Consider the following 13,520-nt stretch of genomic DNA (forward strand, 5'->3'; position numbering starts at 1 on the left):
CCTTCACCAATCCACTGCCCTCATTCCTGAGAAGAGAAAAATCACACAGAAGATCTGACCTGAAATCATTTCCCATGAAGGACTGACTCATGGATGATTCATCAATGAAACAAATAATTTTTCTTCCTCCGCCTTTTGTTCCTTGTTTGTTCTCCAGTTATTTTGTTCATTTGTGTTTAAGCCATCACCACACCAATAAATCAAAAGGAAAAATGCTGTTTCCAAATATGTGAACAGTCATAATTGATAGAAAATGTAAAAAAAAATTAAAAATAAAGGTAAACTCTCTCAGAAATCATTTCAAGCTAGTTTACAGTACCAGCCAAAAGTTTGGATACACCTTCGTATTCAGGGTTTTTTCCTTTATTTTTATTGTTCAACATTGTATATTAATACAGAACATGTTGAAAGCTGGCTTTCAAACTGCAGAATACAAAAGTATAGTATATCATTTTCCTTTTATATTTGAATCCCATACGTTCCTGCATATGTGCTAAAAGACACGCCCACTCAAACATGCACGCATTCTATATATCAAGTTTATTGAACAAGGAGACCCTGAAAAAATGCATGCATTTAGTTCTTGTCCACTAGGGGGCGATATTTTACTGTCTTCGCTTTTTATTACAATAGAACGTTTTGAATGTTGTTATAAAATGATAAATGTTCTAATGTATATGTGTATATATATGTGTGTATGTATATATTGACTTTTATTTAGACTAGATTAGTTTGAAGTCAGATCTTGCTTCCGGTAAAAAAAAAAAAAAAAAGAAGGTGACCATGAATGACAGGAAGCAGGGATTTCCTGGTAAACTTCGCCTTGCAAGATTGAACTTCTAGGAACAACAAAACAAAGCATGTTCACAAGCATGCCACAGATCTCAAGAAACCAGGTTTCGATGAAGAATCGTGGGGGCGGGGAAATCGGTGGGAGGGGCGTCAATGGATCAGGACACGCCCACTAAGAGTAATACATATAAATAAAAAGTCTAATAAAATGTACTTCATGTAAAGTAGATTGAAAGGACATCTTTATTACTTTTGCCATATAGAATACAGTTTATGTCTTTCAGCTGGTGCTTTGCTCATTGGAATGTGGAGTTTACAGGATCCCAGATGACGAATAAGTATATGAAATATTTTTCATTAAAAAAAAAATAATAAATATAATACTTCATAATTTTTTTTAAATACTTTTTAGTAAAAAAAAAAAAAAAAGAAAAAAGAAACAGCTTGTTTCTATTTGTTAAATTTTATTTGAGCTTATTTAACTATAAACTCAAGAAAATCAATTTGGAAATACTGGATATTATTATTTTTTCTTCTTCTTCTTTTTATTATTATTATAATTATTAATTATTTATTTAAGAAATCTGTAATTGTTTTATACAGATTTTGTTATAAATCTTTTATTTCAAATAAATATTGAAACCATATTTTGTGTGTGCTTGCAGATGCTCACCATCCTGGTCCAAAGAACCTCTGATGCTCTGTGAAGCATTAAACAAGTCAGAAGGGAGCGTATTGATGCTGAGTGGGGGGAGTCGGCCTCTCTTTGCACACACACACACACACACACACACACACACACTTAAGCACACCCCATTATTAGGAGCCGTTTGAGCGTGCATCCCTGGACGCACGCTATTTTTTTTTTTGCATTGTAACGTGTTATTATTTATTGATTTATTCAAATATATAATCATTATTATAAGCTTGTTATTATTATAATTATTATAATTCAAGCGGCCATCCGCGCGCTTTTCCCCTCGTCTACCCCGAACGTTGGAGCGCGAGCGCGCGCGCGCGCGCGCGCACGGTGCCATTGTAAGACCGTCGGTAACGGGGAAGCACCGCCAGTGCACGCGCTAGTACATAAAGGATGTGTGGCACGAGGAACCAGAGCCGATCTGCGTCGTTCTAAACGGTTTGGGATTGTGTGCGAGTGGATCATCATCATCATCATCATCATCATCATCATCATCAACAACCACCACAATCATCACCACCATCAACAGCAGCAGCAGCAGCAGCAGCAGCAGCAGCCGCCTGTCACACGAACAATAGCGCCCGGTGAGGAACCGCTTTCTGTAGTAAAGAAGGAAGAAGGAGAAGAAGAAGGCAGGAGGAAACTGCGGCCACCGAGAGCTTCCAGATGGGCTGCACAACATCAGAGTGTGTGTAGAAATCCGCTCTGCCATTTAGAACCTGTACAGGAGAATAATACGACCATGAATTCTGCCGAGGCAGCTGAAGAAGGACCGAATGAAGCGGATACGGACCCGTTTTTCAAGACAGGTGGGCTGGGTGGATGTGTGTGTGTGTGTGTGTGTGTGTGTGTGTGTGTGTGTGGAGTGTGTGGAGGCTCTTTTGTCCAATTGAACCCAAAATGCTTTTGTTGAAATGACATTAAGTGTGGTGGTTGTGGGTTTCTCATTACCTTGTGTGTGTGTGTGTGTGTGTGTGTGTGTGTGTGTGTGTGTGTGTGTGTGTGTGTGTGTTAATAATCCCCATTTGATATGTATAAGATTTCATGGCACACCCTGTGCTGTAAATGTCTCCACTCTACCATCCTCCTACATTGCTTCAGTAGAAGCACCAGCCATGTTCCTCCCACATGCTCTCTTTCTGATGATGCTGGATGGAGACTTGAGATGCTCTGGAATTCTGTCTGTCTGTCCAACTGTCTGTGCATCTTCACTGCATGCAAAACATGAAGAGAGCTCTACAGGCCACCGGTCTCGCCCTGGCGTGGGTTGTTGGTTGTCCGTGCACCTGCTACTTCACTGTCGATGTTGCTCTCCTGCACGCCGGGAGTGGCTGCCTTTTGTCGGCCATGACATTGATGCATCTTTCCGAAGCCTGTTGATTCCCACCGAACGGCGACCACCTCCTCGATCATCGTGATGCCTAGAATTGTAGTATTTGAAGCGATCTGGGCTTGGTGTTGAGCTACACGATAGGATACCGAACCTCTGATAATACTGGTTCATGGTAAATCATGTGACTAAACATCACAAACCTTCTCATCATGGCTTAACGTGCATCCCTAGAAAAATCATTACGTGATACGATTACGGCATTTCCATCAATCTGTATATGTGAGAAAACGAAGCCAAGCCTAGTTTGCTTTATTCCAACTCTAGTATCTCAGATTCTGTGGCTCTTGACTGTACTGTAATCCTTAACCCTGACCCAGTTCTCTACATCCTACCCAGCAGATGCTTGGGTGCATTTGACATCTCATCTTAGTCAAAGCTCCTGGATAAGACATTTTCCCCTTGTCCGTCTGCAAATGTGTGTGGAGGTTTGCATTTGAGTAAGAATATTAGTGTGAACAATGTGTGAACTATGTCTTAAGGCACACAGCTGTAGGTATGCATTAGTACTCGTACCGGTATATGGAACGTTTGCGATTCCAAACTCGTACATCCACTTGTACAAAAATGCTCTTTTACCAGCATTCGATACCAAACACTACTATGCCAACGAAGTGTACATTGTGCTAATAAACCCAAAATGACAGCGATTGGGATGTTTATTTCGAGACCAAATCACAGCATCTTCCTACAATACAAGTAGTATATACGAGAATAACTGTGAGTCCTACAGTAAAGATGTCACTGTGTGTAAACGCAGAGTGTGAAGGTGAACTCGAATGAACAGAACAGTTTTGCGTGGTAATTAAGAGCTGTGAATTGCGCACACACAAAGGTATCTGCAAGTCAGGAACAGTAAAGCGAGCAGGAGTCATTCAGGAGCATTTCACTACAGCGAGCACTGAGCACTAGACAGGCACGCTTCAGGTTGACCTTCATCATGCTTCTATCCAAATGACAACATCTCAAATAACTCTTAAACTTAAATCAAATTTGTTCATATCCCTGGTAGGTTATTCAAAAGAAAATAATTTCTTTATATTCAGTAAAAAAAAAAAAAAGGTGTAGATGCATGCGTATTAATGTAACTTTTTTATGTGTACAAATACATTCCTGTCAGTGGGTTTCCTTTGTCCAGAAACAAATTAATTAATGTATTTATTTGTTTTCGCTATTTAAAGCTGTTTTTCTTCCCCTGTTAAAGATGTGGTTTTCTTAAAAATCTAGCTAGTCCAGAAAAACATTTATATCCATATGACCGTATTCGTGATTGAATTTGTTAATTGACTCACTAATGTGAATTTCTATAGGATTTGTATAAAATAGTATAGTTACTGCAAGCTTATATATTCTGTATATATATTATACAGTTTGTATTGTATTTGTATGTCAAGTTTGTATTGCGTATTTAGTTTTTTTTTTATTATGGAAACGTTTTGTGAAAATATTTTGCTTGAAATGTTCGAAGCCAAAATTGAGCCAAAATTTTCATCAGTTTTCATTTTAAGCAACAATTATTTATTTTATTGTCAACTGCGGTGGCTCAGCTGCATTACTGGAAGACGAAAGGCAGAAACACATATAGCCATCATTTTGTTTTCAGCTCGCTGTGAGCGTTGCCTTTTATGGATTGCATGGGTGGGGCTAAATGTAAACCAGGTGTGCCATGAACATGCTTGGTAATTTATGGCACTGTGGTAAGAGGTGTTTGTAAACACAAAGAAAATGAGGCAATGCTAATAATTAAAATAGAATAAATATAATAATAATCGATTTTTTTGGAAATTTATTAGGAATTTATAGATTGGTTTGGCTCCAAAAACCTTTGCAAACAACTTGTGCATTGAGGAATGTGTGTAGTTAATGCACTCTGTGGTTGTACATATACTGTATTTGTGTGTGTGTGTGTGTGTGTGTGTGTGTGTGTGTGTGTGGTGTTGGTGGGGGTGGCGGGTGGGGGGGGGGGGGGGGGTTGTGTGTTTTTGTGTACACACTTGTTTCTGCATTCTCATATCTGCTCATGCTGCTGTCCTGGAAAAGCTCCTACACCCACCTGTGAGGCTGAACGTTGCAGAAATCAGGGGGCCTATAATACACAGTGTGTGTTCATCAGATGAGCTTGTTCACAGCACGAAGCATAAGCAGGCGCTTCAGGGTTGGGCTTGCATTCACCGCACGTCCAGGATCAGTCGTTTGTTCATGTTTAGTGATCGCAGTTAATCCCGATGCAGTGGCAGTAAGAGAGAGAGAAATATTTCAAGCTTTATGTGTAAGTGTTGTTATGTGTAAATTTCAGTGATTCACATTATCGGAGAACGGACGCGTCGATGCAGAATCGGGTCAAACATCTAAACAACTCAGGTGTCCTTTATAATTGTTTTTTTTCCTCCTCCTGAAAAGCAGCTCAGAGGCTGCTGAGCGTGCTTTTCTGGATCAGTAGATCAGAGTGTGTCAGAGTGTGAGGTTGGATGGATACTCAATCACATCAGAGAGTACAGACAGATGTGGACAGACATTTTATTCTTTACACATTGTTTTCTGTGCTCTTGGCTCCATAAACACGAACCCATACTGTACCTATGTGTACTTCCTGTTTTTCACTGTATTCGTAACTTGGGGGAAATTAGTCCAGTGGAAGGTTGATCTGGGGAAGTGGAGATTCCTACACAAGTTTCACTTTGCCCACATAAACAGAATAATCAGAACGGTGGAACATGGTGAGCATTAACTCCATTTTGTGTCTATTTTCAATGTATAAAGTATGACATACATTTATAGCATATGAATTCCTGATTCTGTTTCCTTAGCTGTTGATTCATTTAGAAAAAAAAAGAACACACGCTGATCTCAATACATATGAAATTATTATTTATTAATATTTATCATTGTGCTTATACCCTGTTATCATCCTTTATGAAGAGTCTCCAGTGTCAGTGTGGCATCTTGACTGTAGGTTTTTTTAACACATGAAAGTTACATTTCATTTTTGGATTAAGTTCAAGGGCGAGAACCAGGTAAAAAGCTGCTCTAACGGAATGATACTGGTTTCATGGATGGTTTACGACTGCATCATAAACGAATAAAAATTTGTGAATTCATTGAATAAAATAATATTTAGGAAATTACATTATATCACATTACATGTTATATAATTAGGGTGGAAGTATTGTGCTATGCTGCTACATTGTGTATATCATATACAATACTATATGATGTCACTTTCCTGTATCATAGCAGCCACTTGATGGTCTAGGCAGATGTAATTTAATCTGGAGTATCGAATATGAAGTATGGGGTTTACAAGGACATTGGGTGCAGCATGAGTATTGTTACTGAACTTAAAAATTGGGTCTGTTTACTCCCAAAATGTAGCCCTGTTTTTTTTTTATCCATGATATCAGCATTTATCTTTTGTAGTTCAGTGATCTTAGTTTAAATCAGATCCTATAATTGAATTAGTCAATTAATTAATACAATTAATCTGATCAGTAGCTGAGGAATGATACCTGGATGCTCTGATTGCAAAAAAATTAACTTATTATCAAATTTGTGCGCTGTATTAAGTTATATTGAAAACTCTAGTGTTGTATATGTATGTATATATGTATAGTATGTGCTGCATAATATGGAAATTAGTTTTCGCAATGTGTGAATCTAGTTAGTGTTTTGTCATTTTGTGTGCCTTACTTTAATATTCATGTCACTAATATGCAAATTGTGATCGATTCCCTTTCCGCTTTCTTGAGGTGCTGCTCTCGGGAGTACAGAGATTACACCATTAATGCCTTCATGCATTTTGAGTTCATATTTATCCATCACCTTCGGCTCGGATTGCTGTTTTTGCCAATTGCGCAACAGGGGGAATACGTTTATTTTACAAGTAATTGAATTTGGCTATCGCTCAGCGTTCGCTGGAGTTGCCAGATATGTGGCCTGGAAACCCCAAAGGTTAAGCTGCTTATATTTATACGGGCTTTTCCCATGGATTACCTACTACACAGAGTAAATGTGTCACAGACAGTAATCTGTTTCCTGGTGCTGTAAATGGCTGCAAAATGCAAAAATTACACTGCTTCTGAAGATCAAGTCAGCTAGATAATATTGTACATTGCCCATTTTTGTGCTTTTGTATGCCCGAGGCTCTGTGGTCCAGTGTGAAAAATCTCATTATCTTTCACTCACATGTTTATGTTTTTTCCTAAATGTGTCGAGAATGTGCTTTAAGGGTGTCCAAAAGTGTCTCTAATTCCAAGAGAATGTAAGAGACAATGCTCGATTAAATATGCAGCCTACGTCCCCGAAGGAAGCCACAGTTTCCTTACAATGGATCATGTAAACACGAGAATCAGTCAGGACCTGAATAGGACTGACGTTAGCATTTGGTCCGTTCTGTTGTAATAAAGGGCAACAGATCCAGATTTCACTGCAGATAGACTGGAATGAACTCTCAGACAGTTTTTTTAAGATAAGGCGGTGTGTTTTTTTTTCCTGATAACTATCATGGATGCAGATAGGAATATGGAAACAGTTCGATTTGGAAATACAAAGATATCTTGATGTTCAGCTGAAAACAATTCTGGAAAATTTTTCTTCATAATTTTATTTAATTTAAAGAAAGCATACTTCCTTGTATTTTTTTATAGGGAAAATGGGAGTAGGGAGGAGTAGGAACATGCAATTGTTCAACCATGATTTCCGGTTCCACAGCGGTAAAAATAAGATAATGGGCAAAATCAAACTCTATAGGTCAAAAGAAGCCATATCTAAACATGATCCAGAAGTGCAGGCGTTTTCTCTGGGCCAAGGCTGATTTGAAATGGATTGTGGCAAATTGGAAAACTATGTTTCTTAGTCTTGATGTGCAGCAAAAAGTTGTTAAATTGGCAATTGGCTATAGGAAAATAGCAAAAACTTTGGAACTTTTTTTGGTTCGGCCCATTTTTATAGAAAATACAATCAAAAGATTAAACAATAAAGACAATATTAAAAACCTCCTTCGCTCATATTTACAAAGGGTACTAGATTTAAACTCTTTCTTCCGATTGGTCAGATAATGGTTTACATTCAAGCACTATAGAAACTGTCCTAATACATTGTCGCTTCCATAGTAAAAGTTAATTCACATAGACTAGCACAGTGTGATTTATGTAGTAATACATGGATTAATATTAATTATGTGTTGTAATGTAACAAGTGTAAAAATATACATATATAAATATTCAAATTATAAATTTAATGTAAGTAAAAATGATACGAAAAATATACAGCCATTAAAAAAATTTAAAATTAGCACTTTCAATTTGTAATCTTGTGTACCAGTGTAGATTTATTCATTGCTAGAGACTGAAAGCACTTTTGTACGTCGCTCTGGATAAGGGCGTCTGCTAAATGCCGCAACTGTAAATGTAAATGTAATATTTGAAAGCTCTCTGTAATTAGATTGAACTTTTATGGAAGGAGTCTCCAGTGCCAGGGTTTTTATTCCAGATGATTGAGATGAGTGTGTTTTCAGTTTTTTTTTGGTTTGCTGCATTTATTTTCATCTTGAAAATTAGGAATGTCAGAACAATCCAGAACATGATCTAGAATCTTTTTTTTTTTTTTTTTTTTTTGGGGGTGGTTTACTTCCTGCTCTCTCTCTCTAATTGGATTGTAACGTCCCAGAGGATTTGTACAGTATCTACCTTACAGTCTCTTGTTTCATTTCATTCATCATGTTCTCAACATCTAGACTACAAAGCAGCATTTTTACCGCATCCGTAGTGAACACACGGCTTAACGGTGGCACACAAGGAAAGCCACCACCATGCATTATTACACATCAGATTAAATGATGGCTCCTGAATTGCAGTCTGGAGGGGCGGAGAAACACACATATTCTAAAACGCAGACAGGATTTCTCTCAGCCCCGTGGCTCAGGGTCAGAAGTGTTGCTGTAGCAACTGTTGCCAAGATCTTCATTCTGGGAGATGGTGAAATCAATTTCCGAAGTATTTATGGACTCTGAAATATGATTGATGTCATTATTTCAGGACTTTTCTGATGCTCTGCGGTCATGGTCAGTGGGTGGATGATGAAGCACTGATCACCAGACCTTTCTGGGTTTGACATAATAAGCAGGATTTTTATTAATAATTTTGACGAATAAGGAACAAAATACTCATGAGCTGTCGTTGGTAAAATAATCAACAACCGTGGTTCGTCTAGACGCAAGGTTGATTTTTTTTACCTGAAACAGCAAGTGTTTATCTCTTATACCACAGAAAACCAGAGGTGTAAAGAGCAGCTGAAAATCATACTTGAGCAAAAGTGTAAAAGTCACCAATTCCAATATGACTTGAGTAAAAGACTGATTGAATATAGGTCGTAAGGCAATATTATAAAAAGGGATCTTCAATTAACAAATAAATTGACAGTATCATTTTACGAAGTAGAAGAATTATTAGTAATTAATGGACAAATAAAATGAAAGTAAATATCGCCTTTTCTGCAAAATAAATCAGTCACAACAGATGAAGCTGTCGCACAATATGGAATTGATAACACTCATTCTCAATTTAAAAATAGAGGAGTTAAAAGTCCATATATTCAATCATAAATGTAGTTGTGTAGAGAGTTAAAGTTGCTTATATCTTTGATACATAGTAAAACTAAAAAAGAAGCCAAAAAAGACTACTAAAATACTTTTACCTATACTCAAATACTTTGCAGCAAATTGCCAACAAGTACAATTTAGTGTTTAATAAAGTATGACACGTCCTTTTTACCCATTGGTGGTTACATTTGTTATTTTAAAACCTCAGCAAAAAAAGATTTATTCCTGTTACCACTTATGTTATAGCAACTGTAAATAGACAAAATGGAAACCCCATTCTACAGATTTCCTGTGTAAAAAAAAGTTAAATAAATGATTTTTTTAGAATTTTTTTTTTTTACTAAGAATTAATTAAAAAATTACTTATGATATACATGTGCTCATGAACCTTTAAATGACTTCATCAACATCATTTCTACTAATATCATTTAATTCAGCTCATTTCTGGCTTTTTTCAAGTTCTGATCCCATGTTCTATATGCCATACCCTCCCTCCCTCCCTCCCTCCCTCCCTCTCTCTCTCTCTCTCTCTCTCTCTCTCTCTCTCTCTCTCTCTCTCTCTCTCTCTCTTTCTCTCTTTCTCTCTCTCTCTCTCTCTCTCTCTTCCCCACACACACACACACACACACACACACTCACACAAAAGCACAACGCTGTACACTAACACAAGGCCAGTGCCAGCTATTGTTCTCAGACTTTGAATAGAGGAGGGTGTAGTGCACCTGTGGGTCAGAGGTTTATTCCGGCGGTCCTTGACTGGAGTCGGATTCGCACAGCCATTTGGCAGCGCCTTGCCGTGATTGGTTTCATTTTGGTGATTACGGAGAGCAGCCCATTTCTCAGGCCTCCTGGGAGGTTTTTTGTTGTTCTTCTGGTGCATTGTGATCCTGTAACATGGGAAGTTTTTCCTCTCTCTAAGAGCTTTTCCTGTCCATTGATCATGTTTTTCATCATGAAAGGCTCCATGTGCTCCATGTATGTGTATGGGGTTATTGCAGCTCACACCACTGTACTTTGATCGTTTCCTCTCCTACAACATGATGACGTATTCATAAAATGTGATTCATGCCATTATTATGAATTATTGATACAGCACTTTGTATTCACTGGTCAATGTATCAGTGAGTTGCTAACTGTTGGGGCTCTCCGGGGTTGCCAGATCTACTTTTTTGCTGATGGATGAGTTTTTTTGCTGTTTTTATTACTTGTCAGGATATGTTGTATTAACTTCTTTAATTCAAAGCGTAAGTATATGATTTAGTACGCACATGTGACAATTTAGATCAACAATGCTAAGAGCATACTCACAAGTACATCACATCACAAGTACATCAGGTACATTAGTTGGCATTGGTGGTTAGTAGGTGAAAGAAATTATATTTATACTAAATGCAATACCAAATGCTTCCAAATATGGTTTTCTTCCTGTTATACCACATACATTTCCTAGACATTGTCCCTTTTTTGTCAAAGGATACTTTTATCCACTTATAGTTATATTTATTTATTTGGAATGTCTGTGAAACATGTTAGTGTGTATTTGCAGTATATTAAACAGAATATATAGTAAAGTATGTATATAAAGTAAAAAATATTTTGGAGTCAGTGTACGTACATTTTTCTTTTACTGGTCACTAAGCTGATTTTTATCAAAGATTTCCTACATTTTTATCTATATATATAATAAACCTACATTATAACTCCAATTTATGGGGAGACATAGGCACCATAATGCGTTACCACTACTTCTCGACCTGTATATGTGTGTTGTGTGCTAGCAGGAGTGGAGGATGGGAATGGGAGCGCCGGGTACGTGTAATTGAATAATTTTCCTCACCTTGTTCTTTCTGTTAGACCCATTAGCGCATGTGCTAGCCCTCCAGGCATTGCAGAGAAGTAGGTGTGAATTTCCTGTCTAACACGATTTAAATGGTAAGCGGCAAAAATATTCCTTTATCAAGTCACAGGAGTAAGTGCTGTTGGTAAATCGGAAGAGAAAATAAGTGAAAGGCAAATGAAAGCTGGTTGAAATTTCTTGGCTAATGCTCCACCAAGCCGACTGCCTCACTAGTGCAATGTTTCAGGTTTTTTCCACTTCTCATTTATTGTAATATTATAAGATATTATAATATTCCTACATTTCCTTCACTCCCCTCCCACCACCAACATTTAAACCTCGTTAAAATTATGTAAAAAACAGCAATAACTATATGAAAAGAGTAGAAGGGATCTCGGCACTCCTTCAGCATGTCATGTGAGCTTTTTTGGCAGCCGGCTGCTACTCGGTTTCTCTGACACAGAGCCAGTGACCCAATGAAAATGCAGTTGTTGGATGTGCTCCCATTCCTACAAAAGGTCCTGATAAAGTTGCTGGCTGTTAACACTCAGAGGGTCATACCGTCTACAGATGTTACGGTCCAAAGAATCCAGTGAGTGTTCCATGGGGTTAAAGCCCAGGGGTTGTATTTGCAAGGCTAGCAGTAGTTGGCTTAGGGTCTGATTTTAAAGACACTTGAAAACACAGAGGATTCAAGTGGTAAAAGTCCTGTGACCTCTAAAAGCCTGAAAATGGTCCAGAGCAGTGACTCTCAAAGTGTGGACCACCAGGAGTCCAAAAAATCAAATAACATCAACATTTAAACCTTATGTTTTTGAGTTTAGTTTAACAATGCAATCAAAGTAATGTGTTAGACCTATTTAAGAACAGTGAGCTTTGAAAAGGTAGTGTATTAATTCATTCTCATTTAATTATTATTTTTTTTTAATATTACTTTGTGGATTGGGATTTCATTTATAAGATCATTCCACAGCCTGGATTGCATCAGCCGGTAATTTCAATTCTGTCATGTAAAATTACATAGATCAGTCGGCCACTTTATTAGAAATTCTTGGACTTCTGCCTTTTTATGTAATAGTCTCTGAAACTGAAAAAACATGCATATATTTTTTAAGTTTTAAGGTGTAGAGAGTTGGTGCTTTATGTTTTTTTAATCAGGTTCTGGTTTTTGGCTGTAGAACCTGACATGGTCTTCTGCTGTTTTTAGCCCAGTCAGGTCCAGGTTAGATTTGTTGTTGTCTGAGATGCTTTTCTGCTTACGAAGAGACCTGCAGTTTCTAAAATAGTCAAACCAATTTGTTTGTCAATGACATAGTTGACATTACTGAAATCTCATTTTCCCACCCAGTCTGATGTTTGATGAGAACATAACTGACTCTTGACCCCCATCTGCTTGATGTTATGAGTTGTGTTTGTGCCACATCATTGGCTTGTGTAGCTGTACAAGTTTCTAGTAAAGTGCCCAAGTGGAGGTTAATGGACTGGTTTTATGAATGAAACTCATAGCTAGGAACTTCTATGCTTGTGGAAATATTCCTTCTGTATATAGCATTGGATTCTTCATGCATCAAATTACAAATCCATGGTTGCTCTACGGTACAGACTGCCACATAAGCATGGTGTAAATCGATAAGTCTGGACGTAGTGGAGAAACTCTGGCACACGATATGCCTGCTTTATATTTCTGTCAAGTAATTTAAGTTATTCCCCAAAAAGGTCACCTCATCCAGTGAAAATGTGTCTTGTGAGCTGTCATATGATCATCCAAAGAGGTATAAACTATAGAAAATTGTGTTTCAATGTGTTTGTGTGTCTGCATATCACATTAGACTGTTCTAATCTTTCGTGTTCACTTCCTTTGGCGTTTTACATTTAGGCTCACTTTAGAGATTGATCTTAGGCTTGAAAACTCAATAATTAAAAAATTTGTTGTTTTTTGAAATGTTTTTTTCTTGCAAAATAACAGAATTAGCTTAACAAACGTTTACTCAACAGTACTAAATGCTACACTGGATGTAGCGTATACACTATGTATTGGCCCGCTGATAAAAAAGTGTAATGTTTAGAGCTAAGTGTACATCAGTATTTAGTCATCAGATGTAACAGACTATTTAGTAATTGTGCAGTGCAACATCAGCTCGAATTAGGAACCTGTGTCAGATTAATGTAATGACAAATTCATAATTTTTTTAAAGCAAAAATGTGC

At 37.5% G+C, this 13,520-nt stretch overlaps 1 protein-coding gene across 2 annotated transcripts in view; it reads left to right on the plus strand.

The window, feature by feature from the left end:
* The first annotated feature begins 1,572 nt into the window (after positions 1–1,572).
* kalrnb (kalirin RhoGEF kinase b) overlaps positions 1,573–13,520 on the plus strand; it is a 71,624-nt gene continuing 59,676 nt past the window's right edge. For both annotated transcript variants that reach the window (XR_014530643.1, XM_083523879.1), the window contains exon 1: positions 1,573–2,301. Coding sequence is in view for 1 of the 2 variants with exons in the window: in XM_083523879.1 (XP_083380005.1) it covers positions 2,235–2,301 (67 nt within the window). In the remaining variant the exon portion in view is untranslated. The remainder of the gene's footprint in view (positions 2,302–13,520) is intronic.

The sequence above is a fragment of the Silurus aristotelis genome (assembly GCF_946808225.1).
Source record: "Silurus aristotelis genome assembly, chromosome: 2".
Taxonomy (NCBI): domain Eukaryota; kingdom Metazoa; phylum Chordata; class Actinopteri; order Siluriformes; family Siluridae; genus Silurus; species Silurus aristotelis.